This window comes from Adiantum capillus-veneris, chromosome 19, assembly GCF_014529385.1.
Source record: "Adiantum capillus-veneris isolate H3 chromosome 19, ASM1452938v2, whole genome shotgun sequence".
NCBI lineage: Eukaryota > Viridiplantae > Streptophyta > Polypodiopsida > Polypodiales > Pteridaceae > Adiantum > Adiantum capillus-veneris.
This window is the reverse complement of record NC_140949.1, coordinates 98862791-98889210: the sequence shown is the minus strand read 5'-3', so window position 1 is coordinate 98889210 and position 26420 is coordinate 98862791. Positions and strand designations below refer to the sequence as shown.

At 41.3% G+C, this 26420-nt stretch overlaps 5 protein-coding genes across 14 annotated transcripts; 3 read left to right on the top strand and 2 right to left on the bottom strand.

The window, feature by feature from the left end:
- The first annotated feature begins 1122 nt into the window (after positions 1 to 1122).
- On the top strand, positions 1123 to 1521 carry LOC147434538 (uncharacterized). Its single transcript, XM_086489645.1, has one exon. It carries the CDS (start codon positions 1123 to 1125, stop codon positions 1519 to 1521), a length of 399 nt encoding a protein of 132 aa, XP_086345771.1.
- Positions 1522 to 1527: 6 nt separating this feature from the next.
- On the top strand, positions 1528 to 5516 carry LOC147434537 (uncharacterized). Its single transcript, XM_086489644.1, has 9 exons — positions 1528 to 1697; positions 1790 to 2058; positions 2716 to 3324; positions 3423 to 4120; positions 4235 to 4475; positions 4568 to 4712; positions 4764 to 5124; positions 5236 to 5293; positions 5500 to 5516. Exons 1-9 carry the CDS (start codon positions 1528 to 1530, stop codon positions 5514 to 5516), a joined length of 2568 nt encoding a protein of 855 aa, XP_086345770.1.
- Positions 5517 to 6411: 895 nt separating this feature from the next.
- On the top strand, positions 6412 to 19937 carry LOC147434534 (putative oxidoreductase At4g09670). 8 transcript variants are annotated; one of them, XM_086491008.1, is made up of 6 exons: positions 6412 to 6646; positions 7274 to 7762; positions 7865 to 8079; positions 8181 to 8239; positions 8341 to 8404; positions 9175 to 9729. In XM_086491008.1, exons 2-6 carry the CDS (start codon positions 7301 to 7303, stop codon positions 9275 to 9277), a joined length of 903 nt encoding a protein of 300 aa, XP_086347134.1. In that variant the 5' UTR covers positions 6412 to 6646; positions 7274 to 7300; the 3' UTR covers positions 9278 to 9729. The 8 variants fall into 8 exon arrangements, with proteins under 8 accessions (XP_086347134.1, XP_086347127.1, XP_086347128.1 ...); XM_086491001.1 differs by lacking the exon at positions 9175 to 9729 and adding an exon at positions 8929 to 9072 and having other exon boundaries at positions 6421 to 6646; positions 7124 to 7762; positions 7865 to 8404; XM_086491002.1 differs by lacking the exon at positions 9175 to 9729 and adding an exon at positions 8929 to 9072 and having other exon boundaries at positions 6421 to 6646; positions 7092 to 7762; positions 7865 to 8404.
- Positions 12426 to 16940, bottom strand: LOC147434536 (uncharacterized). The gene has a single exon (XM_086490999.1). The coding sequence runs from the start codon at positions 16510 to 16512 to the stop codon at positions 16063 to 16065; it is 450 nt and encodes a 149-aa protein (XP_086347125.1). The 5' UTR covers positions 16513 to 16940; the 3' UTR covers positions 12426 to 16062.
- Positions 12426 to 18277, bottom strand: LOC147434535 (uncharacterized). 3 transcript variants are annotated; one of them, XM_086490997.1, is made up of 3 exons: positions 17943 to 18277; positions 17628 to 17806; positions 12426 to 15527 (listed from the first exon to the last, which is right to left on the bottom strand). In XM_086490997.1, the coding sequence occupies exons 1-3, from the start codon at positions 18004 to 18006 to the stop codon at positions 15492 to 15494; spliced, it is 279 nt and encodes a 92-aa protein (XP_086347123.1). In that variant the 5' UTR covers positions 18007 to 18277; the 3' UTR covers positions 12426 to 15491. The 3 variants fall into 3 exon arrangements, with proteins under 3 accessions (XP_086347123.1, XP_086347124.1, XP_086347122.1); XM_086490998.1 differs by having other exon boundaries at positions 12426 to 15616; positions 17943 to 18243; XM_086490996.1 differs by having other exon boundaries at positions 17628 to 18193.
- Positions 19938 to 26420: the final 6483 nt, after the last annotated feature.

Below are 26420 nucleotides of genomic sequence, written 5' to 3'. Positions count from 1 at the left end.
AGCAAGTTACTTTCATGGAAAGTGACAAGAGGTACTCTTTTGGATACACCTGTGTTGTGATAAACTCGTTTACCATGCTCATGAGCGTTCTAAATGGAGTCTACACACTATGTTTGGATAGGAACCAGTACCATCAGATGGTTACAAATGGACAACAATGTAGAAAATCAAGATGTTACTCTTGGTTTCATTGAACCTCCTACTGAACCGGGTTCCACTCAAATGAGCTGTTGGATCCATGAGGGATGTTACGGCAGAAAACATTAGTGTTCTTATGAAGATACCATCACTTGTGTTTTCGTGGACGAAAACGCTTCTCCAAGGGGGGAGTAATGTCAGGACAATGGTAGGACCAGTCACGGTCAAGGGCCAGGACGGACATGCAATCAAGGGGGTCCCTATATGTAGAAGGTCAAGGGCCTATATAGGACATGGTTGGGTGGTGATGAGCATGTTCTAGTCCCCTTTGTCCTTTCACTTGCATTGTTTTTTACGAAGGAGGATTCTCTAAAATTGAGCATTATTGTCTATCTATTCATTGCATTTATCCAAATGCAAAAATCTTGAAGCATGACTCTATGCTTGCCCTCTACCACTTGGTCCACAACTTGGGTGGCTTAAATTTTGTGTGCTCCTTTTGTGGTGCATGTGCTTGGAAGGTTGAAGGTAGGTCTATACGCACATTTATAGGTAAGTATTGTTGCTTATCATGAAAAGTCAAATTGCTTCCTTTGAGTGATCCGCCAATGGAGCTCAAAGAATTGATGCAAGGTGCTACTATCAAGAGCAAAAAATTTCTTAAAACACATCAGAGCATATAATAATGTATTGGCTTTTGCTTCTTTGGGTGCTCATGTTGATGAGCAACTTACGCAAGGGAGAGGTGTATACACATTTAAAGTTCACGCTGCCATCTACCATAATATTGGGCCCATGACACCTAGCAAAAGAGTGGATTAGATCCATCGCTTTGCACAATTGTACTTTTTTGATACAAAGAATGAACTCAACAATAGATTGCATCATGTGCGAGATTTAGATAGAGATTCCTTGCAAAGTTTGCAAACTATGATGCATCATGTTAACCTATATGCAAATGCCTTTCAGTCTGCTGCTACAATAATGGGGAATGAAGGAATCCCAAACATGAAGATGGTCATTACTGAAAAGCGTACAAACGGTTGGCAATATTTAGCCCCACATGGATTTGAGGTTGCAGCAATTATGCCAGGGCAAGGAGATGAGAGCAACATTGGCCATCGTGATATTGTATTGCAGTATCATGATGGGGGGCTTAAAAGGATCTCCAACCTACATCGATCATATATGCCTTTACTATATGTTCTATTGTTTCCTAATGGAGAGGATGGGTGGCATCCATATATACCACAAACTCACAATGAGCAGCAATTTGTTACACAAAAACAATACTACACTTTTAGGTTACAGATTAGGAGTGACACCACAAACTGCCTTTTACGTGGAGGACGATTGTTGAAGGAGTACATTGTTGATGCCTAGAGTACTATGGAGGAGTCAAGGTTATTATGGTTTAGAAACAATCAGAGATCAATTCGTGCAGAAGTGTATCAAGGCCTTGCAGACATGGTTGCTTCCAATGACAGTGCGCAAGGGGTCATGGGAGTTAATGTTGGAAGAAGAACTGTATTGCCTTCATTTTTTGTGGGGGCACCTTGGTACCTGCATCAACTCTATCAAGATTCTATGGCAATTGTATGTAAGAGAGGAAAGCCTGATCTATTCATAACTTTCACATGCAACCACCAAGGTGGAAGGAAATAGAAGATGCTTTATTGCCAGGGCAGACTGTTTATGAACGTCCTGACTTGACTACGCGTGTCTTTTATCATAAATTCAAAGATTTGATGGACTTGCTTCTTAAAAGGGCTATCTTTGGAAAGGTTGTCGGACATGTTTGTGTGATAGAATTTCAGAAGAGAGGTCTTCCCCATGCTCATATCTTACGGATTCATGCATTCGAATATAAGCCAACGGAGATGTGGCATTACAATAGAATGGTTTGTGCTGAGCTTCCAGGTAAAAATTGATTTCCTGACTTGTATGATGTTGTGAGTCGTTGCAATGTTCATGGTCCGTGTGGTGCATTGGATCCAAATGCTCCATGCATGGTAGATCGAAGATGTAGATTCAAATCCCGGGGATTCACCAAGGAAGACTTACCGCACCACGTAAGTGCAGGGGAGGGGTTGTTTTTTTACAAGTCACATAAGCTTATAAGTTATGGGTAGACCCCCAATAATTTATCTCCCAAGCTTAAAAATAAGGGAGAGGGGTTATATATTTATGGGGGGAGAAGAAGTGAGAAAAGTGAGTAACTCTTTGACTAGTTTTACTCAGTTAGATCATGTGAGACCTAAATTTTATATGTAAGATAGGGGTATGATAGTTTTCTTCATTTATTGTCGTATAACCGTAGAAAGGGGGGTCATATTCCCTAATATGAGTCATATATAGGGGTTTTATCAAAGTTGTCCGCTCACAGGTGGCATCCCGTTTTGTATATAGAGTGAATCTCCCGGGGAATCTACTTCTGTTGATGGTGATGGATATCCAAGGTATATGCGGCAAGATGATGGTCAATATGTGGTTCAAAAGCAAGAGAGGCTTGATAATAGATGGATTGTTCCCTATAATCCATTTTGTCTCTAAGGTATAAAGCTCACATCAATGTAGAGATATGCTCGACCATATCGGCAGTGAAGTATCTCTATAAGTATGTGTACAAAGGACATGATAGGGCAACAGTTGTGCTCCAAGATGGAGAAGGTGTTCTTGATGAAATCAAGAGTTATTTAGATGCACGTTATGTATCCGCATCAGAGGCAATTTGGAGAATTTTTGGATTCTCATTGCATGAGGAAAAGCCTGATATATTGCATTTGCAAGTGCATCTCCCGCAACAGAATATGGTTTCTTTTGGAGACTCTCCTGACATATCCAATCTGGTGAATAATGATGATAATAGGAAGACAACACTTACAGAGTGGTTTGTGGCGAATCAACAATATCCAGAAGCAAATGATTTATTATATATAGATTTTCCCTCCGAATGGGTTTGGAACCCCACTAATAAAGTGTGGTCACATAGGCAAAGAGGTGATACTATCGGGAGAATGTACAATCTTGTTCCCAATGCTGGTGATCTTTATTATTCGGGTATGCTGCTTACCATATGCAAGGGTTGTAATCATTTGAGGAGCTTTGCACTTTCAATGGACAAACCTATGCCACTTTCAAGGAAGCTTGCAGTGCCAGGGGTTTGCTACAAAATGATGATGAATGGTTTATGTGTTTGCAAGAGGCATCATGTACAAGTACCGGCTTGCAATTACGACAACTATTTGTTGTGATCTTGGTATTTTGTGAGCCATTATGTCTAGGTACATTGTGGCACCGATTCTCCATGGAGCTTTTTGAGGATTATGTTTATGCTTTGCATGAATGTACAAGTGATGAGGGTGTATGTCATGAGATAGCTAAGAATCAAGCATTATGTAACTTGGAGTCTTTGCTTCAATCATATGGAAAACGACTTTGTGACTACTCTCGGATGCCCGAAGTAGACCGTCCTGTATTATCTGGATGTGGGAGTGGTTTGATAGCAGAAGAGAGGATGTTCAATGCAAACGAGCAAATGAATTTAGCCATTCGTATGGAAGCATCTTTGAATTGTGGACAAAGAGCTGCTTATAATGAAATCATGCAAGTAGTTGCCTCATCAAATGGGACAATTTTTTTCTTGGATGGACCCGGTGGGACTGGGAAGACTTATCTCTATAATGCACTACTTTGTCGTGTACGTGGTCAACAGAATGTGGCTTTGGCACGTGCATCCTCGAAAATTGCAGCTTTACTTCTTAGCAATGGACGTACAACACATTCGAGATTTAAGATACCGATAGAAGTGCATTCCGAATCAACATGCAACATCAAAGTAAATAGTCAACTTGCAGAGCTTTTGAGATTAGCATCATTGATCATCTGGGATGAGGCTCCCATGGTCCATCGTTATGCTTTTGAGGCCTTGGAGAGGACATCGAGAGATGTTATGCAAAGTGATGCATTGTTTGGGGGAAAGGTGTTTCTCCTTGGGGGTGATTTTAGAAAAATTTTACTAGTTGTGCCCAAAGGAAGTTGAGCAGATATTGTGGATGTCTCCCTGTGCCGATCTTATGTGTGGAAACATGTGAAGACTCTGAAGCTAATAGAGAATATGCTTGTACTTCATTGTTCCAATGACTTGGTTGAGAGAGACTTTGCAAAATGGGTACTAGACATTGGCAATGTGAATGTATGTCATGGGGATTTACTTGATACTGTAGCATTTCCAAGTAGTATGATACTCGAAGATAACAATGTTCAAGGCCTAATTCACAATATATATGGTGACTTACAAAATGTCCAAAGACATGCAAGCTTCTTTAGGGACAGAGGTATTCTTGCACCACGCAATAAGGATGTTGCTATAATCAATGACTTGCTATGCGTAAAATGAGAGGACTTGACAAAAAATACTTGAGTGTAGATTCTCTTTGTACATCAGATTGTGATGGTGGATTATATCCAATAGAGTTTTTAAACTCATTGGATCTTGGTGGTGGCTTCCCACCACATTGCTTGCACCTGAAAGAGAATGCTCCAATCATGCTCCTTCACAACCTGGATCCAAGGTGTGGTTTATGCAATGAGACAAGATTGATATGTAAGCATTTTTATCACAGGGTCATTGAGGTGGAAGTAATCACAGGTTCTCATGTTGGAGACAATGTGTTCATACCAAGGATCGACTTTATCATAGGAGGTTCTCAAGGATTACCTTTTGAAATGAAGCGAAGACAATTTCTTGTGAGACTTGCATTCGGAATGACAATCAACAAGGCACAAGGCCAAACACTTGGATTCGTAGGTTTATACCTTGCTACACCAGTTTTTACTCATGGTCAGCTCTATGTAGCAATGTCCCGCGTGCGTTCTTCTACTGCCATAAAAATTTTGATAGATGGTAGTCAAACATCGATAGCAAATTCAAATGCAAATCCAATGGCTTGCAACCCAAACATTGTCTACAAAGAAGTGCTAGAGGTCAGTAATGTTTAAGGTATCATATTATCTTTCATCCATGCATTACTCTTTGTATTAACTTTTTGTTAAGTGAAGATTTATATTAATCGTACTTTTTGTTATTGTTTATAGATGGCAAGTCGATCTACAATCAAATACACAATGGATAGGGTATCTGAATATATTCGAGGTAATTAATTGAAACTTTACAAAAAAGTTGAGCTTCACATGTTTTCAATGTTTGAATGAGTAAAGCATACTAACCATGTTGTATAAAGCATAGATCCACTTTTTTGGAGGGGATCTATACCTGCAAATGATGTTGTCCATATCTTAGAAGACTTTGATGTCATAAGATATGACTTTTGAATCAATATTTGTTATGTCTTGCAATAGGTTTGGATTTTTCTTAACATATTCTTTCTTCTTTGTAGAAAACACTATTATCCAACCCATCTCTTGGTAGGTCTATATGAGTCCACATGCTATTTAGGACTCATAGGATACTATCATGTTGCATTAGAGTTGGACGAGGCAGCAGGACAGGGTCATGTCTCTCTTAGAGAGATAGGGTATCAACGTCCCATAAATGCACTACCTTCCTTTGGATTTGAAGCAGAGAATTAGAAAGTGGGAATGTATGTTGTCGATGATATTCCTACGCGGCTTGGACGAAGTGTGCGATACATTGGGCCCTAGATGTTATGGGTGCGAACCCGTGTCTATCGCAAGCTTCACTTTAAACCTAAATGATGCTTCTACAATGGATTTTACTTTTAGAACTATATCTAGATTAAATGGGGTTTGGTTTGATGGTGAACCCTTTTTGAGCTTGGGATTCCTTATGTTTTATCCGTTATGTTTTTGATGATTACTCTTTTATCAAGAAGCCTCGTTTTTGTAACGTAAATGTTGGCTCTTATTTGGAATGAAAACCATGTCTATGTGTGTGTGCACACGCGCGCGTGTGTGTGTGTGTGTGTGTGAGAGAGAGAGAGAGAGAGAGAGAGAGAGAGAGAGAGAGAACCATAAAAGCAACTAATTATGATCATACAAGCACAACTTAATTTAATTTATTTTTTTCACACCTTATGAATACCATGTGTGTCATGATAAGAGCGAACAAGACCCGCCGAAGGTGGGTCACGTGAGCTAGTGATTATGATGTGTCATATTATTTTCCTTCCTCTGTTGCTTTTACCTTGATTGCTCTTACTTCTACTCACTTTCATCCTTGCTTTTACCTTGATTGCTCTTACTTCTACTCACTTTCAAACGTGTCCCTCTACCTTCAGTTCTACACTTTAGAAATCTAACGAAGCAATATCTCATGATGGTAGGTCATTAGTAAGAAGATCCTCCCTCCTGAAAAACCTATGTGTGTCTCCTTCGTCACTGCATCGCAGCCCTCCTTCACCCTTTGGCATCTGCACTTCCTCGCCTACATCTCGCCCACCTTCTTCATCTCCGTGTCTCTGCGCAAAGATGCCTGGCCCGACAGCTCTTTGAGGCTTCAAAAGGGCGACTGAAGGTTCTCGGCAAGGTGAGTGCGAGTCTTCTCAAGCATGCTCTGACTATTTTTGCATGCTTCCCATCTGATCTGTCTGAAGATAGAAGCATCGACTGCGAGGGTAGTTTACTTCAACGGAGGCTCATGCACAGTGCAGTTCTAGAAAGGTCGTAGGGGACTTTGGAGAGAGAGAGAGAGAGAGAGAGAGAGAGAGAGAGAGAGAGTGAGCGAGTATAGAATCTCCTCTTTGGTCACATAGTAAAAAATCGTGGTCACATAGTGTCTTCGTTGCTCAGAAGTGTCGCATGAGAGGGAGTCGAACGAAAGGTTTGGAGCGTCTACTCATGTCTGGTGCTAATTTTGAACTCTACTTTATCTGGTGTGTGTGTGTGTGTGAGAGTGAGAGAGAGAGAGAGAGAGAGAGAGGGAGGGAGGGAGGGAGGGAGGGAGGTGCAGCACCATACTTCCGTCTAATCAGAGCAAGATTTTTATTTGTCATGCCTTGATCAGATGAGGGAGAAGAGTTCAGACAGTTTCTGTTGGTACAAGTTGTCAGACCACGTTTTGTGTGGAGACCGACCGTTTGCTTATCTGTTTCGTGTCACTATGCAAATTGGTGTTCTGAGGCACATAACCTTCTTGCTTGATGGTGTTGTCCAGCTGCAGTAGCAACTCGACATCAGTAGGATGGATGATGGGCTTGTACGGTTTGGCATCCTTGGATGTGCATACATTGCTCGAAAGATGTCAAGAGCGATTATGCAAGCCCAGGGTGTGTGCTTGTATGCAATTGGCAGCAGATCTCTAGAAAAAGCACAAGCTTTTGCTAAGGACAACGGTTTCCCATCTGATACGAAGGTCTATGGAAGCTATCAGAGTGTTTTAGATGATGAAGCTGTGGATGCTGTGTACATTCCTCTTCCTACATCATTGCATGTGGATTGGGTGCTAAAAGCTAGTGCAAAAAAGAAACATGTTTTGCTTGAAAAGCCTCCAGCATTATCTACTGAAGATCTTGACAAAATAATCTCAGCTTGTGAATTGGAAGGAGTGCAGCTGATGGATTGCACAATGTGGACGCACCACCCTCGGACAGTCAAGATGAAGGAGGTTCTGAAGAGCCACGATCTGCTTGGCGATATCTTAGAGGTAATTTTGAAGGTGTATATGGATGATATAGTAAGCGGAATTATTGCACACCCAACATGCTGTCTCGAGGCTTCTAACTTGCATGCTAGCATGTTGTTTCAGGTTCATGCAAGCTTCTTCGTTCCAATGAAAGCATACGATCCAAATTTTTTCACGGAGAACATAAGAATCAATCCGGAACTAGATGCACTAGGAGCGCTTGGAGATCTGGGCTGGTATTGTGCACGTGCAATACTGTGGGCTTATGATTACAATCTTCCTGCAAGTATTGTTGTGCTTCCAGGGGCACAGTTGACTGAGGGGGGCGTGATCACAAGGTGCAGCGCAAATTTTGTTTGGGAAGATGGCCGTGTGGCCTTGTTGCATTGCTCATTTCATGCAAACATGACTATGTCCTTGAATATTTATGGCTCTAAAGGTACATTGGAAGTGCAAGATTTTGTGATTCCATTCAAGGAGAAATCTGCATCTTTCAAGGTCCGGAGTGCACGTAATGAGATACCAATGGATGTGAGCACTGACACTAGTCAAACTCAAGAGAGTCTTATGATTCAAAACTTCTCAAGCATTGTGAAAAGGATCAAAAGTGGCACAGGAGGCTTGGATCCATTGTGGCCGGCTATTTCAAGAAAGACACAGCAGGTACTTAATGCTATAAAGTTGTCTATTGAGAAAGGCTACACAAAAATTGATTTGAAAGAAAAACATTTGTAGCATTAGCCAGTGCAAGAATTTATATTTATTCAACTGTTAATTGTTGCCAGCTTGTTTCCTTTTAGAGAATGAATGAGGTATATTGTCTATTAATGAGAGGTTTGTTTTTTCTTTGTTTATTATTGATAACTCAATCTTTGTCTTTGATGTGGGCTGATGCAGTGTTTGTGCTGTTTCATGAACACCGCTGTCCTGTCCTTTTTGCTCCAGCCCAGCTTTTTATCCCAAAAGACCCTGAGCTCAAGATTAGTTCAAATAGACATGTTTTCTCTGTTGTCTTCTTGATGGATTCTTGATTCTTAGTCTGGTTTCCCATCTCAAAAGACTCAAATTAATGTATTTTTTACATCTATTTTGGTAGAAATAGATGTCAAGAAGCTCAAAGGTCTTGTGCCAAATTTAGGTGAAGGTCGGTCAGACCAGCGGCTGAAATTTATCCTCATTGTCTGTAGAAATTACAATTGGGTATTGTTTTCCACTTACAAAAGGTCGAGAGCGTAAGAAAGAAAGAAAGACAGAATGGCCATGAAATGACACAATGTGCAGCTGCTGATGATGACATCTCATCAGAAAATGTCTAAATGAAAAACTCTAGCGATAAAAAATGATAGAAGGATAAGGTCCTGAATGTTTGAGGTGTAGCCCGTCCCATGAACTGTACAAGACAACTAATAGTATTAGTCCTTGCCCAATATCAGAATCTTATTGGAGGGAGAAGCTGTTAAGTCAACTTGGTCTTCTCCTTGGATGGTAAGCAGCGACAGTTTGAATATGCTGATCATGAGGCAGCCAGAGGTGTGATCTTTATTGTCACGGGCGAAGGGTGCTGGCTCTGTCTAAGGTAACTCCTTTGCAAACTTGTTATCGACAAGGTAGGCCTGGCATTAAGGAACTGGAGCTACAGTGGTGGCCCTCTTTGTTGCGGGTGTCTCACTCTACGAACGGTGATTCCTCTACGGACTCATTATCCACAAGGTAGGCCTGGGATTAAGGAATTAGAACTGCAGTGATGGCACCCAAAACAATCTGAGGTTTCTCTGTCTAGTGGCTTTATGTCTACTGCTCTCATGCCTCTCAAGAGTGTCTCTATGGTGCCCAAGTTGAAGTACTCTTGATCCTCAAAACTACATTTAGACAGAAAAGTTGTTTGTTGAAAGAGAATTATGTGCCAAATGCTTGTTGCACAGCTTGTCCTCTTGCTTGACAAGCCTTGGGTACTCATCATTATTTTTGAGGTTGTGGTTAGGTTGCAAGGTTTATGTCCATTGCAAAATACGAGTGCATGACCTGCATCCAGACGAGAGAGAGAGAGAGAGAGAGAGAGAGAGAGAGAGAGAGAGAGATGGCGGACGGTGAGCTCCCAGCCAAAAAATGGCGGCTCACCATTGTTTAGTGTATAGAGAGAGATGTATGCACCACATGAAGCAGTTAGTCATTGATATTGATAATTTTGGAAAAGCACAAAATCACTTTTTGATAGTGAACTTGTAGTGTGCTGAAAGCAGTTGAAATGCACATTGAGATGTAGTAGAGATTTTCATGAGGCTCAAGTCGAACTAACCCTTGTCGAAAATCTCCTTGAGATGCTTTTAAGGGTTGAAGCCCCATATTATCTGGCAAATAAAAGACATGAATATGTGCTATTGTATCACTTTGTCCCAAGTGATGTATATTAAGGATGCCTTCAATTATATGCACCTCTAGCTCTATGAAAGAAGATGAACTTGCAGATTATGTGAACAAATTTAAATGCAAAAAAGGTTGGGATTCCATGGTGGGTCTTTAATGCGCACTCAAGGAGACGATTCCCCGTTATATGGAAAAAAGTGTGCTTTTGGGACATGCCTTTGGTTTTAAAAAAGCCATATGCATATCTAGTTGAGACAAACAACAGAGAACATTCTTGATGTAAGTAGATAGAGGACTTAGTGACCATGTTGCAAAGCACATACACAAAATATCTCATGTCTCATATCTCATATCATATCTGAAAGATAAGAGTAGGGTGCTTCATTTTGCATAACTTAGTCTGTAGAATGGCAAGCACAAGTATTTAGTGACTAGTCAAGAAAGCCAATGGCTAGTCATTGGGTTTCTTTACAATGTAGGGATTTGAGTGACTGATTTTGCAAAGAACTACAATGGTATTCACAATATGCACAAGCAAGGTGACAAAAATACTCGTACATATAAAGAATGCTTGGACAAACAAGGATGTGAAAAAGACAAGATACTTTTAAATATTTGAATTACGATGATAAAACACATGACACGTTGTTTGTGTTTTACTTGTTTTCTTCGAGAACGAAGCTCGCACAGAAACTATCAGACATGGGTGCCTACCTCTGCTTGTGCTTCTAAGTAGTAGAAACTTCAAGCCTTTTGTTAGACCTCGTATCACATGACAAAAGTATTGAGGAAAATGCTACAATGGCGTTAAAATTTAGCACGGGAGAAACGATAGCTATATGGCAAACTCTCTTAGAAATGGACTTGGCCTTTGAGCAATAACATATGCTCTTGCTCACTTACCTTTTGAACCAACACAAAATCAATGTCTTTTTCTAGTAACTTCACTATTTTGAGGATATTGGCTTTGAAATTCAAAAACTTGTCTACATACAGTTACTTGAGACTCTATGCAATAAGTGTTGAAGTAAGTAATCTCTATAGGGAAAAATTTGTACAGTATGAGAGAGCAAGGGCGAATTATCCCACATGCAATGCATCCAAACTTCAGGCCTAAATACATTAGTGAATATGTTTGAAGACATAGATAGAGGAGTCATGACCATGTTGCAAATCACATACACAAAATATTTCAAGTCACATATCATATCTGAAAGATAGAGTCATGAGCTTGCTTGCAGAATGGCAAGCACAACTATTTAATGACAAGTCATTGGTTTTCTCGACAACGTAGGGATTTAAATGATTGATTTTGCAAAGAACTATACCTTCAAGGATCAAAAGGAGACTTAGAATATGCACAAGCAGGGTGACGAGATGACCGAAATTGTCCACACCGGGCAGCATCTATTTATTAATATTGTAGGAGGGGAGCACATCTCTCAAGTCAATCAGACTAGATACAACTATAGTCTTCTTCTTCTAAGCATTGCTTTCCTATATGGAACTCAATGACTATACTCTCTTGTAAGTGCAACATGAAACATGGCACTTTGCACACAAGGTTTATCAGTCCGATGCGAGATCCCATGCAACACTCCCAACCGTCGATCTCCTCACCTCCCCCTCTTACCTACTATGTGCTAGTTAGTCCTGGAGGGAGATGAATGTATTTCAAGGGTAAAGATTATGTTTGCATAGTGTCTCTCGAATGATTATAAAACCGTCCTATTTTAAAGGTAAATATTACATTTTCATATTCTCTCAAATGATCTAAAAACTAACTCCACTCGCATTGAAAATGCCACCCCAATATATATGGGATCTCTCATATTCAATGGGCTCACCTATGCTCGTGTACTGATAGAAACATTTTCTTAATAGATATATTTTCCACACAATAAGATTGCAATGATGAAAATGAGAGAGAGAGAGAGAGAGATCTTTTGTTCTCTTTAATTAATTGAGCTTACCTTGTGCCATTCTCTACACAAGGATTTGATCTAGTGAGTTGTGAGATTAGAATAGCACCTTTTTTTTTTAGGGAAGTGAAATTTGAAAATTCAGCAAAGAGAAAAAATTACATGGGGCCCACAGATAGGGGGTGGGTCAGCCCCTTGCCAGGCTCAAACAGCCATAGAGTCTCTAAGAATGAACCTAGGGGCAGCGTACGTACTACTTAGCATGCTTTTCCATTTTTGCCATATGTTGGCTCTCTGAATCTGATACAATGAGGAATCTAAGGGGCAATCTTTCACCTGATGACAAACCTTGATGGCTGCCCTATGCAGCTCGTCTTAAACCCTCCCGAGACAAAGAATGAGAGCCATAAACATCATCATTTCTCTGCAGCCAAGAGTTCCATACATAAATCCCTCTCCATATATTCCAGAGCAAGACATCCATTCCTTTACAAGGGCCCAAGAGCAGACTCTGAGCTGTGAGTGGAGCCATTGTAACCTTATTCCAGGCTTGATGCAACAGGTTGATGCATGCTTGGTTGCATCTGCAACTGTAGAAAAGGTGGGCACAGTCTTCTACTTGAGCCTTGCATCTAGGACAAAGACCATTGCTAACTTTAGCCTGTAGAGCCCTCTTTCCTGTCCAAACACCCTGTTGTATTAAGAGCCAGAGCAAATGACTGTGTTTACTGGCTTCAAGAAAAGCCCATAGGCATTTGAATCTGTATTCCCATTGCCTACAGCTCCACTGTACCTTCCACTTATGGTTCAATCTCCTCTTCATGTCTGCCTCCAATCCTCCTCTATTATCTAATTGCTTATAGATTTCAGCACATATATGTGATTCAGCACTTCAGGATTCCCTTCTTCTGATGGGCAGGTAAACCTTTTCCAGAATGTGTTTTGCTCTAGACAAACACCACTGAGCTGTGCTGGCAGTCACTCCAAATTCTGCTTGAAGTTCCTCAGCAGACTTCAACCTATGCTGTTGAAAGATATCCCTCCAGTATCTGATTCCCTGCTTGTGGCATTTATGAGCTCTTCTTCCCGACTCTGCCTTAAATCTGCAGGCAAAAGGACCTAACCAACAGGAGTCATACAAGAAACAATGTATATTATACAGAAATGCTTTTGAAGGCCTCCAGTGGTTCATGGCATGATTCCAGGACTTCCAGAACCTGCAAATCAAAGGAGACCCAATAGGGGTGATGTCAACCTTAGACAACAGAATTTCCCTTAAATCAAGGTTAGACCAGGCTTTGTAACTTCCCAATCTGACTCTTGGTTACACTTCCTTTTGAGTAACAGTGCCCGATAATCAGTGGAGGTAGCTGCTCTCCATATCCACTTTGCTCCCAACTTGATGGCCAGGTGGTCCAGATTGAGCAGGCCCAACCCCCCTTTGATCTTAGGTAGTTGGCAGATGTCCCAAGCCACTTTAGGTGTCTTGTGGGAGTTTTCATTACCCTCCCATAGGAAATTTCTGGACAAGGAGTGAACTTGTGCAATTTGGTACTTTGCTGGGGTCCAGCAGGACAGAAAAAAAATTAGGCTCAACAACAGAAAATGGTTTAAAACAAATGCCCTGGAGGCAATGGAAGAGCTGTGGTGTTGCCATCTGGAAACCTTCTGCTTAAATTTTCCCAACACCCAATCCCACCTCTGTTTCATAGTTACCTTAAACCCCATTGGGATGCCCAGCAGCCTGAATATCTGTCCATCTTGGATAGGTTTGCAGCCTGCATCCAGAATAACCTGAGGTATTATGTCATTGGAGCTTTTGAAACCTGTCTTTGCATGGTTGATCACAGACCCACTGGCTGCACAGAATATCTCTAAACACTGCCAAAAACAATTGACCGTCTCCTGGTCATTAGACATAAGCCCATTAGTGTCATCAGCAAACTGCTGTAAACATAAATCCTTGTCAGAGTTTGGGACTTTTATTCCCTTTATCTTTTTGTGCTCGATGGCATCCTGTACAAGCCACCCAAGTACATCAGAACATATTGCATACAGCAGAGGAGATATGGGATATCCCTGTGTAATGGAATTGGTCAAAGAAAATGAATCTGACAGCTCTCCATTAATGGCAACCCTGGCACAAGCATTCCCTAACAGTGTTTGAATACATCTGATGAATTTCCTGCCAAAGCCAATGTCATACAAAGACTGCCAAATAAAATCCCACTGAATTCTATCATAGGCCTTATCAAAATCAATTTTGAAGAAGACGAAGTCCTGGCATGTTTCTTGAGCATGTTCCACTGCTTCCCACAGAGTAATAATAGAGTCAAGCATAAATCTATTCTTTATAAAGCCTTTTTGTTCAGGTAAGATAATCTGCTGCATAATAGGGCTGATTCTTCTGGCTAAAGACAGAGAAAAGATTTTATATAAAGAAGTCAGACAGGTAATGGGTCTCCAATTCCTCAACTCCTCCTTGTCCCCCCCTTTTATGAATCAGCTTGACAACTCCAGTGTTAATACTAGTGGAGAGGGCTCCTGTTCTAACGGCTTCCATCCATATGGCCATGATATATGGGCTAAGGAAGTCATAGTATTGCTGAAAAAACTCGCTTGGAATCCCATCAATCCCAGGGGATTTGCCAGCTTTCAAGGCAAAAACAGAATCTTTAATCTCCTCTGCTGAGAGGTGCTGGTCAAAGGACTGAGCCAGTTTATAGGATAGTGTTTTTCTTCTCACCCTTGCTATAGTTGCCCTTGCAGTCACCTGACCAGCCCCCCTCTTAGGAGGGGCAGAAAAGATTTCAGCATAGAAATCATGGACCGTTTTAAGATTCTCTGAGTGAGCAGTAGCAACTGAGCCCTCTTTATTTATGAGAAATGGCACAAAGTCATTGCTCTTTTTTTTTTTTTTAAATAGAGCAAACATGCTTTTATTTGGCCTGTCTACTTTCCCAACCCAAAAATCTCTAGTCCAATGGATGGAAGCCTTAGCAGCAAGGATTTCTTCCTGGTGTAGTTTTACTTTAAGCTCCAGAAGGGAGGAGGAAGGAGGAGAATGGGGAAGGGATGAGGATTCAAGATCCTCTATTTGAGCCCTTATCATCACTCTTCTTTTCATTCTAATATCTCTGGCCTGTCTTTTGAAGAGGACCATAGCTCTCTGAGTCTCTCTGACTGCCTGATCCCAAGCCTTAAAGGGGGGGAATGACAATTGAAGGCTTCTTCAAATATATTTTTGACCTTATTACCCACAGCCTTTATTCCAAAAAGGGTTTGATCCATGTGAGGCCAACCAGCTTTGAATTTACATTCTTCTCTTTGAAGGTCAAAACACACAGGAGCATGATCTGACAATTGAAGAACAATGTCTTTGCAACAACTTATCTGCCAGTGATCTTGTGCCAATTTAGCAGACATGTAAATCCTGTCCAATCTTGCTGCTCTAAAGCATGATCCTACTTGTTTATTGGACCAAGTGGTTCCAGTGTCACCTGAAACATCCAACAAATTTAGAGCTTCTTGCATTTTGTCCCATGCTACTTTTTCCCTGCCATTAATGACCTGACCAAGATTGTTCCACCTGTCAGAAATCATTTCAACCATGTTAAAGTCTCCTAGTAAAATGCATGGACCAGACAAACTCAAGCCAAGAAGTAGCTCGTTCAACCAAGGAGTTAGAGGCATAAACAGAAACCACTGTATATTTGAAAGGGTTGTCCAGAGTGATAGCTATCCAGCTTCCATTAGAAGACCTTTGTGTATGAGTAACTAAATGGGCATATTTGCAGCTAATGGCAATGGTAGTTCCTCCTCTGCCTGGGGTGTGCTCTATAGTGTACCAGACATAGTTGCTGCCTATTCTCTGCAGATTAGTTAACAATTGGGCACCTGCAGTCTTCAGCTCCTGAAGACCTATAATGTCATAAACCACATTAGAACCAGATATCCAATTTTTGATGATCTGAGCCCTAGTAGGATCAGTAATCCCTTTGCAATTGAGTGAAAAACCTTTGATATTTGGGCACTTCATTTCTTTGAATTTTTGGGGGGTTTAGCCATTGCAACTGAGACTCTAGTGGGATCCTTAGAAGCTTCCTTCTTTCTCTTAGCTTTGGATTTGGACTGTCCAAGAAGGCTTTCTTCTTCTGCTTGAGACATGTTGATGTCCTGGCTAGGGTCTGCAGAAAGGCCCTCCTGGATCTTGGTTTGTTCATCATGAGCATTTAGTTGTTGTTCAAAGAAATGAAGTTCCTGATCTTTCTGGTTCATAGGGGTAGGTTCCAGAGGTTGCGTGTTGGGGATAGAATCTCCCTCATCATCCAAAGAAGATGGGGAAAGGCCTTTGGTTCGATCTCCCGGACTCTCTAGTAGACTTTGCTGACCTGAAGTGTGAGCTTCCCCAGCTTGGTTCTTAACTTCTTGTTCCAGATCATCTTCATGATGTTGGACCTTTTGTTGTTCCTCCTCAACCTCCATGTCAGAAGTGTCAGGTAAATCAACAACAAACGGGTCGAACACATCAGCTAATAAAGGGCTGAAGGAGTTTTTAGATCTAGAAGAGGAAGCCTTAAAGTTCCTATTATTCCTGACTAAGTTCCTTCTTCCTACAGGCTGAAAATCATCCCTTCTAGTGGCATTGTTATCTTTTTTATCACTACCCTTGTCAGCTTTATTTTTACCTTCTTGTCCTTTGTCTTCCTTCTCAGCTGAAGGTTTAAGGTCAGGACAGTCCTTGATGAAGTGGCCCTGACAGTTACAGTCAAAACAAGCATTGGGTAGAGTCTTGTATACTATTTTTTGGGTGTGTAAAGACCTACCCTTTGAGTCTTTAACTGGGACAAATTGCTTTAGCTCTCTACTCAGATCGATTTCGACCAAGAGCTGAGGGTCCCACTTTGGGTTTATACCGTTATTGATAGCTCTCTGTCCCAGAACCCTTCCTAGACATCCTCCAATCGATTTAAGCCAGGGGTACAATTCGAGGGGAAGATCAAGGAAATCTATCCAGACAGTAGTTTTGGTGGGTTTGGGCCCTCTTGGGTCAAATCATGCATACCAGTTAAAGACTGAGAGGGGAGTATTTTTAATGAACCATTGGCCAACCCCCACTATCTGCAAGGCTGATTCCAGGTCAGGGCAAAAGAAGAGGAAGTAATTGTTAGGTAAGTATTGGATTTGAGAAATCCTGATCCTTTTGCTTGTCCAGTTTTGCCAGATCCAAGACTTCATGGATTCCATAGAAGGTCTTACCCCATGACACAGACCAATGATTACTCTATTTTGGAGCTGGGTGAACCATTCCTTGAGTTCATCTATGGGGACAACAACTTCTTCTGCATGCTCTTTTGCAGGCATCTGCCCAGTATTTGGTTCCTGAGGGGGGAGTACTTTATCTCCTCCTTCATCCTCCCTACCTTTGTCTTCATCAAAATCTGCGGCCTTAGGGGAGGGAGAGGGACTTCTTTCAACAGGAGACTCCCTATGGTGGGTCAGATTGTCAGTAGGAATAGACTTCCCTATCTTGTCACTAGGGTTCTGGGCACCCACATTGTTAACAACCTGTTGAACAAGAAAGCTATTAGAAAAGTTACCTTGTATGTTTGGGTTGACGCTCGGGAAGAAATGACTGGTTTCATGTCCCGCTGAAATGATAGCATGTCCCTGGTTGGGGGCCATGGCGACCATTGATGCATATGTGACAGGGAGGCTGGTGAAGTTCTCCTGCCCAACTTGAATGTTAGAAAAGGGGGTTTGCTGCTGAACGCCCAAACTGCTGGAGGGGAAATGAGAGAAAACTGGTTGATTAGGGTTACTGTGGAAAAGAGGGTTAGGCGTAAAAAGGGCCAGAGGAGAAGCCCTTGTGTTGCTTGGAGCAGTCAGCATGCAGGGGGAGTTAGAGGTTTGACCTGTTGAGACTGGTGGGTCTGTTTGGGCGTGAAAGCCATCCCTCAGGGCGTCCTCTAAGGCCATTGCCTCCTGGGGGTCCTGTCGTGTACCTGGTGTCAGGCTCTTCAAGGCTGAGTGGTAAGCTGTATCTCCCCAGAGCACAAGCAGTCGATCCTACGTACGGAGAGGATGATGGAGACGGGACATGAACCAGTCACTTCCTCGGCATCTTTTCTCCCCTCACATCAGAATAGCACCTTTTACTCTAACTAGTTGTGCGTTGAAAGTTGCAACTGAACAATTTCAATATGATTTACCTTTATTAAGCTAGAAAGCTACATAGGAGGAAGCAACCTCGAATATAAAATCCAGTCTCGGGATGATTGGGAGAATGAATTAGACATTGAGATTGCCCATTTCGAAGAAAGAATCAACGAAGGCTGCTACTACCTAGAGCAGCTCCAAACCGAGATTAACAGATATTCTGGGATGTAATTTTTGGTTTGCTGGCCAGGGATGGGTCAGAGCTTGATATGTATATGTCTCAGACTATTTGATGTTATGTCGATGTCAAGTCTTTGTATATGTCAAGCTACTGCTAATGTAACCTTTTTTCTCTTCTAATATAAATTCCTCGCGCTAGTTAAAAAAAAAAAAGTTACACACACACACATACTACTTTTAAGTAAATGCATCTTTTTCCACACCTACACACACACACACACACAGCTTTTAGCTATAACCTTCCGAATTGCACAATTCTCCTAAGCAAAAAAACCTATGCATACCTTGGTTACTCCTCTACAGCTTTGAATAAAACCAAACCCATGCACAATAGGCACCTTGTGCCTTGAGCATCTTTTGCACAATCAAAATTTTTCTTCTTTACCCTCTTCTCCACTTAGTATTATCGGTGCGTTAATTTTAAAAAAAAACCCACCCCGGGGGTGACTTATGTTTCCTATAGCACTTGACCGCATTTCTTTTATTACCTCGCCCTTTTTATAGTTGGAGATTTTGCCTCGGGACCCAGTGTGGGACGGTACCCCTTGTGGGTGCTTAGCCTTTTTTAATAAAGCTTGCATAGGACTCTACCCCTCAAAGGGGCGCTGGCTACTTACCCTCCCTCCATTTCTGTAGCATAATTTTTAGAACATTCTGGCCTACTGGCGATGTTACATGCTTAATTAAGGCATTACACCCTGTTTTACCTCCCTCTTTGTCCCTTTGCCGTTTCGCTCTCTCTGTTATGCCTGCGCATCTTCTGCATAAACGGTTCCACCTCTCTCCTACCTTAACCTCTACATGAATAACCAAGGTGACTGTCTCCTATAATCATGAGCCTTGAGAATCAGACATGGTGATGAGCAGATTGTGGGGGGATTCTCCATGTTGGGCTTTACTCGACACATCCTATTGCAGATTATCACTATATATTGAGGTGAGGGTTTCTTTGTGCCCCTCACTTAGCCTTGTCTTTGCCTATTGTGGGTGTATGTGAAAGAGAGGTTTGGGGGCTTTTCTTGTTGCCTGCTTATTGTGTTTCTATGGAGTTGGTGAAACGTGATGGTGCTTCTCAGGTTCGTGCCCTGCCAAACTGGTTTTGTTTTTTAGGTTTACAATCGTTACTCTGCATTCGCCCGTATATTTTGTTGTTGATAGTGGGTTGTCACTGCTGTGTACTTTGGGTATGTTGTGCCATATTTGACAGTACATAACAAATAGTTTTTTGATCATAAGGTTTGTGGTATCATAATTAAATGTATGGGTTGAGATACCTATCCCTGTGCACTCTCTTCGCAGGTAACAATTGTTTTTTAATGTTTGTTTGCATACTGTAAAAGGTTTTTTTACCACACTATACTTGATTAACAGCTTACAAAGGTCTTTTAGTTGTACAATATCCTGTATAGTGGTTTTTTTAACTACCGTTTTACCATTTATAGGGTGTAAGGCACCATGGGAGTTGCTCGAAGCCAAGCCCCTGCAAGTTTTTTTAACTTAGAGAAAGTGATATTGGCGGCTTGATGCATCAATCGGGATGAATATTAGGGTGCACTTGAAATGCAAAATTGATGATAGCAAAAACTAATGTATATATTGTTATGCAAAGGTGTTGCATGACATCTGTCTATTTGCGGTTTATTTGTTATGGAGTTTTAGGTTGCTGTATCTTTTTGGAAAAAAATGGGTTGGGTTTATTGCCTTGTTCATCCTAACGATTCTTGCATGCAAAACAGTGGCCTTTTTGTTATGGTTATACCGATGTCTATATAGTTTGAAAATTTGGAGCATATGCATAAGGATTGCAGGGCTTACATCTCCCTCTCTCTCTGGAAAGGTTACGCCATACTGAAATGTTGATTCATTTATTTCGACTAGGTGTAGTTGCGTACTCTCTCTTGAAAGGGTTACACCATGCCAAAATGTTGGACTCATTTATTTTGACTAGTTGCAGTTGCATACCCTCTCTTTGAAATGAATTCCGTATTTTTTGAGGTTCTTAGTACTATGTGATTCATTCAAAAGATCTATACAGTCAAAGTGCAAAATACATTACAAATTGATGGATCTAAAGACACAAAATGTTTTGTGGGCAAAATTGGGAGTAAAACATTTGGATCAAAAGGGGTGGTGGCCTTCTGATTTGAATTTTATGTATTTAAATATTTTTGTAATAAATTCTTAAAAAATTGGGATATATAATAACCTTATCTATAACCTACAAAAATTCACTTGTATCTTAAAGAAGGGATGACCTTTTCTATTACAAGTTTAAAATGAAATTAAAAAGAACCAAAAAACACACACACACACACACACACACACACACACACACTTTATACTTTGCAAAAAAGAAGTACAAGGTTGGTTTGGACAATGGTTTTAAAGTTAACAAAGTTTTAAGATGGACATGGATAACAAATGATAAAGTCCATTGACACCTGTAAAACGCATTCAAGGCTAACATATCTGTTGTCTTGTTTGCACGGATGAAGGTGAGGATTCTATCCTTTCTTAGGATTTTTTTTGGCTTAGGTGTTGTCTATCATTGATGTACGAGACTTGCCACTTTATGGAACTATCAATTCAGATTACCCCGTGTATATGAACACTAGAATGAGACCTCATTCTTACATCTATGTACAAGAATAATTCAAAAGTTGAGTTGTTTTTGTGCTACCCTTTCTCACTTGTCTAAAGCCAACTGTCTTTTGAACATTTATGTTCTTTTGTGCATATTTATTAAATTAAATCAACAACACACACATCCTACACACAATCCTCTTCTAGGTTTCTGGGAGAATGGGGACGTTGGCTTTAGAGACTTGGTTGGACTATAGAGCTAAGTCAGACCCACTATATATAATTCCTATTTAGTTTGGCCGATGTTAGGCAGTCCCTCTTAGACTATAGTTTAGGATTCTTGCTCACGGCTATCGTGGTCTTTTGACTTTGCCGGTTTTAGGGTTGCAGGTTTATCCACCTATATTAACCTTGATTTTATATAATCTTTCACGATCACACTCAATATAAAATGATTGCTCGCATGAAAGTCATTCAGGACCCGAAGAAACATGCAACGATTAGACTTTACCTAAAGGACCACCCCCCAGAAAAAACCCATGTCCCTAGAACGAGGCCCTTTCTTGCCTGAAAGGCTAAAAGCTTTGTAATCTCTTACCCTAAATAATCTCTTTCTAACTCTTCAAACCATTTGTTACAGGCCTTATCACTCACCCAAGGTCTACAGTTAACTTCCAAACCTCTTTTTGTGGCAACTTCCCTTGTCTTGAGATGTATAAGCAGCTTGGAAGCATCACAACTTATCTATGAATCTGCCCTAGCTTTTGACAAAAACTCTTCTATTTTACACATACTCTCTTTTAATGACTAGGTCAAAATATTGGCCTCTTTAGACAAGGATATTAAGGATAGTGTAGCTATGATCTCCCAGTACATTGCCCGAGGCTTTTCAATCAAGGAGCAAAGAAAATCGAGCAAAGCCAAATTTTTAGCAAATAGGAGCAACACCCTTGACAAATTGATGCAAGCGCAAGGAAAACAATCATATCATTCTAGATTCAACCGCCCAACACCTCAACCCAAAACGGTCGTACATCTAAAATTGCCACAAAGCAGCGGAGGCTTCAAAATCTCATGCCTCCTGACATGTTGAGGCCCTAACAAAATCCCCAAGGCACATATGTAGCATGTTTGTTGTCCCGTCTTTGGAAATCCTCACAAGTGCAACGAGGGAATTCGGCAAGGGTAACAACATAAGTAACCCCTTTCTCCAATGATCCAGTTGTACTGACATGGAGGACATGTGATGCATTGGGGTGACATAGGTAATTTGGCAAGGGTAACAACATAAGTAACCCTTTTCTCCAATGATCCAGTTGTACTGACATGGAAGACATGTGATGCATTGGGGTGACACAGGTAATTTGGCAAGGGTGACAACATAAGTAGCCCCTTTCTCCAATGATCTAGTCGTACTGACATGGACCACATGTGATGCGTTGGGGACCACGATTATCTCCTCACAACAATGTGGCATGCACAATTGTTCCCTATGCAATTCTATCTCGAAAATCTCTTGTTAGCTTTGATCTCCATACATGCTTGATTTATCACATTGTGGTGGCATCTCAAAAGCAATATATCCATCATATATTGTAATAGAAGCTCACAGATTTGCATTACTTTTTGAGCTTGACAAAGCACGACGATAATGTTGGTATGCAATTGTTGGCATCTAATGATATAAACAACACTTTCCTAGTGATGGATGTTGTCTTGTAGGTCCTCTTTGAAAAAAAATGGTGAAATCATGGAACCAACATTGCTTTGCAATAAAGAAGTAGACAAAACAACCTTGTAAAACCCAGAAACCTCATGATCAATAGCATAAACATTTCTCTCTCATATTATTTCTCTTATATGCTCAAGCATTACATGTTCTCTAGACAAAGTGAGAGGACCTCGCATATTTAGATATGCCCTACAATGTGCCTCTAGTCTTTAGGCCAATGTAATAGTTTGATAGACAGCTAAGGTCTTTCACCCTCTCATCTAAAATCCTTTTCTTCATAAACCAAAGCTTGGATTCTCTTGAAATTCTTGCCTTGCATTGAATGGGAAAAATAAATGCAACATTATAGAAGTGGCAAAGACTTTAGGGGTTGAAACATGACATGGTGGACCTTTTTTTAGGCTAGTGGGCATGTTATTTTTTACTTGGACATGTGGGCCAAGTGTTTTTTCTTGCAGGCTAGCAACAACAGTCGACGTTGAGGGAGTTTGGATGAGCAACCAACTTCCTTTAACTCTTTGAGAGAGAGAGAGAGAGAGAGAGAGAGAGAGAGAGAGAGAGAGAGAGAGAGAGAGAGAGAGAGAGAGAGAGAGAGAGAGAGAGAGAGAGCTATGTGTGTGTGTTTTTGTCTTCTTTGCAAGAGTGGGACAATGGGAGAGACCGAATAAATCTTGAATGAGCATGGCATGTCTTGCTTTCTTGTTGGATTTTTCTACGGATGGCGTAGATAAGCCATCTCAACAATCCTGTCACCTTTTTTCTACAAGATACATGCCTATAGTGCCTCTACATTGTCATGCAGGTTGGTTTTTGCTATAATAAAGGAAGGAGACTCTGAAGCCCAACTTGCATGGTTTACTCTAGTATCCCCTTTTTTATATTCTGACTAACACAGACCTCTACTTTCTCTAAGTCAAATGGTCAGCATGGATCGGTGCATATGGAGGGATAGACGAGGCCATGAATTTCAAATCCAGTGTGGCTAACATATCATGTCTAGCACTACCCTCACAATGGGCGACCCCTTCCCCTCGTCCAACCCTCGCCTAGAGTTATGCTAGCATACCTGATTGGTTGAAATTGGCATAAAAGACGCTACAGGACTCGCCATCCGCCCAATGTGACTGGGTAGGCTGGACAACCCTACAAGGAATTTGCCCAAGTAAGGCCACATCACACATGGCCACCGCATGTGTGTGACATGAGCCTAATTACTTAGATTTGCAGTCCGCCGATGCCTAGCCTATGCCAATCACTACCCAAAGATTGAGCCCCACATTTTGGACATCATCGTGTCTAAGAAGCCCTGCTGCCCATGCTTTTCATTGGGCATGCTAGTACGTCATGAGGGTGGAGAAGAGAATGCTAGTGATGAGGGTGGAAGAAGAATGCATTGGACAGCTAGAGATGGTGAGAACCAGCTTAAGCATGAGCTACGCATGGTAGGAATGCTGCATTGTGAAAGATATCTTCTATGGAGTCATGGTCAACAACAACGAAGGAGTTTGAACAAAAAAGAAGTATATACCTCACGCCATTCGGAGCAGATCAAGGTAAAAGATAAACATTATCTATGAAGAACCAATTCTTTTATCTTTTCTACCTTTGCATCAAAGTAGCCTGTTGTATGCTGCACGCTTTCTGCACAAATCTTATCGAGCTCGCCAATGAGGCCATCTCTCATGGAATCGTCATCGCAACTTGCACTCAGAGCCCGACGAAAATAGAAGGCATAAAGAAAAATTGTATGTGTGTGTGTGTGTGTGTGTGTGTGTGTGTGTGTGTGTGTGTGTGTGTGTGTGTGTGGCTAGCTGCTAGGGACTCAGGAAGTCACCATGGAAACAACGTTCACAAAGCATGTCGCATGTTGCCAACCATGGTGGTGGCAACATGGGGCAGAATTTAGATTCCACAGAGCTTGTTTATATGTTATGCGATAGTAGTCAGGGAGGTGCATGGGATCGAGAGGAAGTAGGCCAGGGATTCTAACTGTAGATTCCTCTCTCTCTCTCTCTCTCTCTCTCTCTCTTGTCTAGCTTGCGCAAACTCACTGTGACCATGGCTAATGATGATCCCCCCTCTCTTTGTCTCTGCCCTTGTGAAACCTATCGAAACTAGTCCACGCCAGCACGGACTGGTTTTAGTAGGTTCACCATTCACTAGCACGCTATGTATACTTTAGTTTTTTTAATATAATTGGCTCCCATGTTGGATAATGATGATCCCCCGCTCTCTTACTCTCCGCCTTGTGAAACCTGTCGAAACCAGTCCACGCCAGCGTGGACTGGTTTCAACAGGTTCAACAGAATCAGCACACTATATATACTTTTGTCTTCTTAATTAAATTGGTTCCAACATGGTCCCTCCAATAGAAGTATCTCCTTACGACCTTAGAAACAAAAGGCCTAGGCACCTCATAGCAGTGCACTCAAAAATTGAGGGGAGGTGTAGGGGAGGCAAGTAGGAGTTAGTGGTGATGTCGACGACGGGTGGTAGGAGGGGCGGCATGGCAAGTTAGTTGAGAAGGATGGGAGGACGCTGACACCGAGAAAGTGCATGCTACAAAACATGTCTTTTTTTTGTTATCGTGATGCTACAGAAGGGAGCTATTGCGAGGGATTACCCAAGTAGTTTAAATCTTCTCTTCTTTGGCCATGGCAAGGGTTCAGTTTCCATAATGCGTGGTCCTTTTCTTAACAAACAAAGAAACCTTGAAGGAATTTCTCGAGATTCCTTCTAAAGAGATTGAAAGTAGCTAGTATGTAGTATGTGGAATCGACTCCATTAGGCTATACAAAGCTAATAATCACCACATATGGCCTTCGTGAAACTAATCCAAATAATTGCGTGCCAACATAGACCGGTTCTAGCATGGGTGAGTGCCACCGTCGGCGGCGATATATCAAGTTGATGTTGTGGCGGGGTTGAACGGTGCTGCAGTAGATTTTTTTAAATAATAGAACCATATTTTGGTTTAAGTAGATCACATTTGTATGGGGAAAAAACCTTACGAGCATGTTGAAGAATGTAGACGACTGGATAATCACCATGCGGGAACGTGTTCTTAGAAGATGGGCAACGAATTACTTAGTAATTACTAGAGCAATTACTACAGTAAAACCGAAGTGTATAAATAGGGCCCATTACATTATTATCGGGTTGGCAATTGTTATCACTTGTATTAGCGCTTTGAGCTACAATTGTACTTGAGCATCAGTGGCAGTATTGTCGGCTATACTTTCTCTCTGTAATCATATTCACTGTAATCTCAATCATGGTATATATTTCAGTGATACTTACTTCTTGACCAGTCTTCTGAATCTGAATCTGAATCTGAATCTGAATCTTATTCGAGTCTATAAGTCTGATTCTTATTTCAGTATCCACATGTCAGTTTAGTCTCTGATTTCTATCTAGTCTGCTGTTTGAAATCTTCCCACACTAGTAGCTGAAATCCTTCAACACTGGAATTAGCTGTCTCAAGAGATCAGCTCCAATTCCAAAGAAGCTAGCGGTGGCCAAACAGGTCCACAACACTGCAGACCTGTTCGGATACCTGTTCGATTTCTAACTGCTAGGAACACATTTTGATAGGTGTTTGGCTTCTCCAACATGCCTCGAGGCTTTTTTAAAATATATAATTGTGATCTAGCTTGATACATTCATCAATTGTTGATAC